The sequence below is a fragment of the Miscanthus floridulus genome, chromosome 1 (assembly GCF_019320115.1).
Source record: "Miscanthus floridulus cultivar M001 chromosome 1, ASM1932011v1, whole genome shotgun sequence".
Lineage (NCBI taxonomy): Eukaryota > Viridiplantae > Streptophyta > Magnoliopsida > Poales > Poaceae > Miscanthus > Miscanthus floridulus.
Genome location: NC_089580.1, coordinates 125,279,080 through 125,286,100, shown reverse-complemented (window position 1 = coordinate 125,286,100; position 7,021 = coordinate 125,279,080). Strand labels below are relative to the sequence as shown.

The 7,021-nt window shown below is 42.0% G+C and overlaps 1 protein-coding gene across 1 annotated transcript; it reads right to left on the bottom strand.

Moving 5' to 3' along the window:
* Positions 1-2,816: 2,816 nt before the first annotated feature.
* LOC136492896 (phosphatidylglycerophosphate phosphatase PTPMT2-like) lies at positions 2,817-7,021 on the bottom strand. The gene is made up of 6 exons (XM_066488946.1): positions 6,456-7,021; positions 5,976-6,098; positions 5,113-5,206; positions 4,370-4,452; positions 4,184-4,273; positions 2,817-3,394 (listed from the first exon to the last, which is right to left on the bottom strand). The coding sequence occupies exons 1-6, from the start codon at positions 6,711-6,713 to the stop codon at positions 2,996-2,998; spliced, it is 1,047 nt and encodes a 348-aa protein (XP_066345043.1). The 5' UTR covers positions 6,714-7,021; the 3' UTR covers positions 2,817-2,995.

The following is a 7,021-nucleotide window of genomic DNA, read 5'->3' as shown; positions in this document are numbered from 1 at the left end:
GTCATTCGAAAAAAGATGAAAATCCATGGTCCCCTCTGGCGGAGCTCCTGATGACGCTAGCAGAGTGGTTTGGGGTGAGAGGTCAAAAGACCATAGGGCCCCTGTATCAATGTAAAGAACCCAGGTTAGCCTGTGGGCAATTGTAATTTATTCCTGTCCGAGTTTATGGCCTATAAATACATGAGAGACATTATCATAATGGGCAATGAATTAATGGCCATTCACTTCTGAATTAATTCGACCCTATTCCGTTCGCCATGGCTCCACCCTCTCTCTCTCCTACTCCCTCTCTTGTGGGGCACCCTCGGCCTCCACCACACTAGTCGTTAGCAAGGGTAGGAGGCGAAGCGAACCCTCTACAATTGGTGTTGTACGTGGGGACCCCATCGTACCACCTACCAATCTATCGGTGTTTTGTCACCCGACGAGTGAATTTATACGTAAGTTGCGCCGCTCTAGGAAGACGATGGTAGCATCCAAAGACACAAGGAATTCTACTAGTTTAGGCCAGAGCCCTACACCTAGTTTTAGAGATAGTTTGAGTACGTGTTTCTCAGTTGAATGCTCTGAAGTTTTAGAGATAGTTTGAGTACGTGTTCCTCGGTTGAAGACTCTAGCGTCCGGTGCCTCCTTCTCTTCAGCGTCCAGTCAAGGGACCGAGGGCGGCCTTCACTGCGCGCCACTGACCGGACACAGGGTCAGAGTCCAGTCACTGCCCAAGGCAGAGTTCGGTCAATACGAAATAGCTCCTTTTGACCCGTAACTTCACCACCCTTGATCAAATGTGCCAACCACCAAGTGTATCACCTTGTGCACATGTGTTAGCATATTTTCACAAATGTTTTCAAGGGTGTTAGCACTTCACTAGATCCTAAATGCATATGCAATGAGTTAGAGCATCTAGTGACACTTTGATAACCGCATTTCAATACGAGTTTTACCCCTCTTAATAGTACGGCTATCGATCCTAAATGTGATCACACTCACTAAGTGTCTCGATTACCAAAACAAAAAAACTCCTATCAAGTTTCACCTTTGCCTTGAGCTTTTTGTTTTTCTTTCTTCTTTTTCAAATCCAAGCATTTGATCATCACCATGCCATCACCATCATCATGTCATGATCTTCATTTTCTTCATCACTCGGAGTAGTGCTACCTATCTCATAATTACTTTGATAAACTAGGTTAGCACTTAGGGTTTCATCAATTCATCAAAACAAAACTAGATCTTTCAATCTCCCGGGTCCAGAGATCCTAAACGTGGCCATTGTTGTGACGAGACAGCCTAGCGGTGATGGGTATCCCAAAGACGCGGTCGACGTGGAAGTCGTGGGGACTGCGGTTCCCAAAACGGCCCAAGGCCCTCGTAGGGAAGACATTCAAGCAAGGTTTTTATTGGCCCACCGCCCTCATCGACGTAGCTACCTTAGTCCAAAGTTACGACGGTTGTCAACTTGTAGCTGCGCATTCCAACAGGCCATGCACTCCTACTACTCTCTATGCCAAACCTGACCTCTCAAAAGATGGGCCATGGTCCATGTCGGACCTCTCCCCGTTGCACTAGGAAACCTGAGCTACGCGGTGGTCGCAGTAGAGTACTTCACCAAGTGGATTGAGGCGAAGGCACTTGCGATAATATCCTCACAAGCATTAAGGAAAATGTTCTAGCAATAAGTTATATGCCGCTACGAAGTCCCCATGTACCTCACCATCGACAACGGCACCCAATTCGATTGCGACCCATTCAAAGAATTCTATAACTAGCTTGGCATCGCCATTTCATTCGCGTCAGTCAGTGGCCTCATCGAGAGAAAGAATGGCATCATCCTGCAGGGAACACATAATAAGGTCAATCTTAATGAGAGTTTCATATCCCATTTTTCAAAATTCTTATCTATTTTGAAACAGTGTAAATAAGTTTCATCCTATAAAATTTTCATCATCTCTCTTTTTCATCTATATTTTGTCATGTCAGCTTATTTAATGCTCATAAAACTCATCTAAAACCTCATTGAGATTGACCTAACACTTACGGATTAAACTCGAAACTCATGCTAGCTAAGCTATAGGCAGATGCTCGAACGGTATGCCGTCATCATGTACAACAGCAGCAAATGGAACTAGACAAAATGGACTACATGGCCCTGTTCGCTTGTCGTATAATCCATATTTTCTAGCTTATTTCTTCAGCCGGAACAGTATTTTGCTCTTACAACAAAATAGCTGGAACAGTGTTTTGGCTTATTTTTTTTTACGAAGCGAACGGGGCCCATGAATGTAATGCAAGCAACATAAAGTATGTTAGTGGGTAAATTTGTCTTTTGTGCCGTCAATTAACCACTATCTAACCTGTGTGAGATGTCAATGGCGTTTAGGAGAACAGAAAATTAAAACCAACGGCAAAGAAGAAAACCTATAACTTTTAATGATATGCATGGGACGAGTATATATTCTAATAACATACAATGAACTTTACCATTTATGTATGACTACAGAGAGTAATCAGTAGATGGCCAGGTGGACACGGGAAAGGATAGAGGACTGGCCCGAACAAAGAGTGTCAAGAGAAGAAATACATTCGTTCATCAGGTTCAATGAAAAGAAAATATAAAGCAATTTTTAACTTGTTTCTGAAGAGAACCTCAAATTACTTCCAAATATCATTATGCTAATTTCAACCAATGGCACGCATGTCAACTCCTCTTTTTTTAAAAAAAAAGAAAAAGAAAAATAACAACCTCTCAGTCCAGTTTGTGAAGCAAGAGGAAAAAGATACATCACTAACCCAAGACAAGGAAAGAGTGCATGAGGTTGGCATTGGGTCAGAGAGAGTTCCGTTTTTTCCATTTAACAGCGTAAGTCAACTTATTACATGACATATATACAAACCCGGGCAACTTCACTCTTTGGTTGCTGCAGACCCACGTTACAGATTCACATTGCATATCCTTCTCTTTAATATGTACAGGCGCAAGGCAAAAACACATACTCGACAGTCATGGATTAACCACGACACCTTGCAGTAGACAGGGATGACCAGTTGTTAGCTGCTCAACCTCAAGAGAGCAGCTCTCTCTCCCCACATTCTCAGGTAGAGCCTCCTTGCAGGCACGACATCGAAGCCACAGATACGAAAACCCAGCAAAAGCTGCCTTGCTCGCAAACTGGACACGGTATATCAGGCTTATCTCCCACAATCCACTGCCCATGCTAAGTGCCAGTGCATCCGCATTATACCCTTCGAGGTCTGATTCTGAGACCATCACAAATGCGCTATCGTCAAAGGCAACAAGGTTGTGAGTGGCAAGGAACAATGGTGGCTTGATTAAAGGATTGTGCAGGCGACTAGATCTCCCAGTTTTCTTCACTCTTAGTTGATAGAACTCTTGCACAGCCTAAAAAAAGGGAGAGAGAGACAAGATAACACATAAGTAGGGGTCGTGTACACTGTTAGATCACCATAAAAAAAACAGTCAAAATATGAATCAACCCCACCCACCACTTAATGGTCCACAAACAACAAGTGAACCAATACTGAATAGTACTTCAATATACATATAATCCCTAAAACTGAACTTAAAATAGATTGCCAACATCAGTTAATATTTCTGTTTATCCAATAATAAGGCTTTCAGATCATATACTGAACAAACAAAAAGACAAACAATAAGTCAGTCATCTAAACTACTAAGCAGAGACAGACATTATTTCATAGTTCCATCAGAAATTTGCCAAGGACACAGTTATCTCAAATATTGTTGCTTGACTCTTCATTAACCAAACAACAAGGCAGCCAAATTTTCTACTGATTTTAATATAAATAGTTGAGCAAAGCCTTGAGGACCTCCTCACCTAATATATAACCAAGGACAGTGTTGTACTGTACCAGACAAATAGAATGATGGCCAAACGAGAGTTTGTATCAAAACATACAAAAGCTCTTTGCCCACTAAATTTCCAAGAAACATCAAAGAATACCTAAATTAGCACACAACAGATCTTAACAAGAGGAACAATAATTAAAAATGAGCATAACTGATACATGACACCTGGCAGGTTCTCCTTTTAAATTCTGAATTGATAACAGCCTTTTCTTCTATGATTACAACACTGAGGATGAGGGTGAGGGTGGGGCTACTGAAATAATTGCATACAGAAGCATGTAAAATTTGGTGGTAACTTACTTGCCACTGTGCAGGAGCTAATAATACCCTAGGCCGACGCAAGCGGACATGTTCGTAAGCTTCAGCAGGAGTCATATTTTTATATTGCACCTAAAGAGAATAGTTAAGTCACGTCATTACTCATATTACGGAAGCAAGCATATCTTTATCTTTATTATTAAGAACAACAAATACTGTTTGGCATACCAAATAGCAAATGACAACCGTAGTGCTACGTCCTCGTCCAGCTTTGCAGTGCACATACGTCAATTTCCCACATGAAGCGTTTCCTTCAAGTATTAAAATTTTGAAAACAGAACAATTAAGCCATGCACCAAATTGGAAATGCTAAAGGAAATGTACAAGGGAAAGAGAGAGAGAGAGAGAGAAAACACAATCAGAGTGATGAAGTAGTATTGTGTCCTTTTCCCATTAAATAGACTCTAGGCAGGTTTCGCAATATACAGGTATTTACGAGAAAAAAGAGAGCACTTGAACAAAAACTCAACTAAAGCAAATTACAAAGTGTGTACCAAGAAGAGTCATGTTTATTATCTAGTCATACTTCATAGAGAAACATCATTAACACGCTTCAGACATAAATTGACATAAAATTACAATGCAATACATTCCTAGTTCTTTTTAAGAACTAAGAAAAATAGAAGATGCTTTGACTGCTAAGCCATGCACCTTCAAACCTTTATTAAGTAGCATGTACATCATAGCATCAAGCCATACACTATGGAAATTTAGGAAGATTTAATGATGTATTTTCTTAGAATCCTATAATATTAAATAAGAAAGAGCAACCCACTTGTAAAAGGCAAATAGAAACGAATGGACTACTTTATTCTTGAGAACACACTAACAAGCAAAGGTGAGTTGTCATATGACATGTGTAAACTGTGACCTTCATATCCTGTAACAGATAATCCTGAGAAGATTCTTACTGTGGATGAAGTCAGTAGCTTCGCAAAGGTTAACAAATGAAGGCGCATAAAGGTAATCCCTTGTTGGTAGCACCAGGTTTTCGATTCCATGAGCCTAAAATCAGATATATATTTCAATTACTTGCTGCATCAGCAAAAAGATTGCAATAGACAAATGCAAGAGGTAACTAACATAGCACCATGAATTGATCAATGCATCGTATATCATCGCATTTACGAAGTAATATTATCACCATCCTATATACAACATCTGATGTCACGTCAAATGCAGTTATACACATGTAAAGGAATACAGTAGAAAAATGGTAAAAGGAGGACAATACAGCAGCCCTTTATTAATAAAAAAATACAATGTTACTGCATGAGCACTATTGTTGTCATAGCCACTACACTAGCTTAGGAAACTCTAATGCCCGCCTACAGATAATATGGTATCAGTCCACCTCAAAGACCAGTGTAGTTTAAGACTTCAAGACCAGTTCATCTAACAACCTCAATTCACTATTCTAATCAGGAAAAACTAAAATCACTCATGAAAACTTCAAGCATTGATCAAACCCAGGATCTGATGGGTGTATTCACGACAAACAAAGCCGCAGAAGCACCTGATGTTTTGTATACATTGCCACACCATTGTTCTAGGCAAATTGATTTGCAATGTTCTCAAGTTAAACTAGTGGGAGCATATCCTATTCAATTCTCCCGTATCTGTAGCTTATATTTTCACTATACACATCATATACCATCAGATCACATACCTAAGGAGTAAGAACCAACATACGACAAACAAGTACCTGTGCAAAACTAATCTGTTAGAACAATACAATTACATGCACTCGATCGGTCAGCTGTGATATACTAACCTCGTAGAGAGATGTGGGAACAAGCCTCTCGTACGATTCATTAAGTGTCACCACACCACAAACTCCAAGCGCCTTTAGCCGGAGAACATCGCTAGGGAATGGAACAGCACCCAGCAGGACATGCTGACACACCAAAAACGATTGAAAGCAATGAGAGCAGAATCAGCAGAAAATTCTAAACGAATTGAAACATGGAAGGTCAGCAAACATTGTAAAACGTTGCATGATCATGTATTCATGTGCTTCCAAAATCAATTAAGAAAATCCCTAAGCCACAAAGCACGAAAACAAAAACTAATGCGAAACATCATAACTGCAAACTGCCGCACCATCTGCAGAACTGCAGACGCAAAGATGGCGACACAGAGGACACTCAAAATTCTCACAGAAATTAAATCAAATAATAGATCGGACAAGGCGACCAGAATACCAAAGCAATCACAGCAACATCGATCCAAAAGGAGAAGAAAATTTTCTGACCTCATCGATCTGATCCCACCAGTGGAAGTGCTCCTCGAACCGATTCCTAACGACGTTGTACACCAGCGTCGGATAGAAAAGCATCCGAGCGCCGACACCCACCACCGCGCGCTTCGCGTCGACGGCCACCCGCATCACCACTCCACTCTCGCCCTCCGCCGCGTCGCCATCCTCGCGACGCGGCAGCAGCAGCTCATCCTCCCCGCCCTCTCCACCTCGTCCTCCACCCGGATCGCCCGGAAGCTCCTCGATTCGCATCGCTCCGCGATCAACTCAACTCAGCCCGATCCGATCGGGGCCCCAGAAAAATCGCTCAGAAAAGAAAATCCCCAAAGCCGATCGGTATGGGGAAAGCGAGCGGCCCGAATTGGAGGTTGGAATCCGATCTGAGGCGCTGGATGGAACCGAATTGGATTCTTGATTCAGCAACCGGGGTAATCGAGATCGGAAGCTACTCTCTCTTCACTTTCCTCGCGCTCACGCCTCCCCCCTCCCAACTCCCACGCCCTCCACGCCTCGCCTCTCCGAACTCCGAAGAAGTCGAAACTGCCTGAACCAAGCAGCAA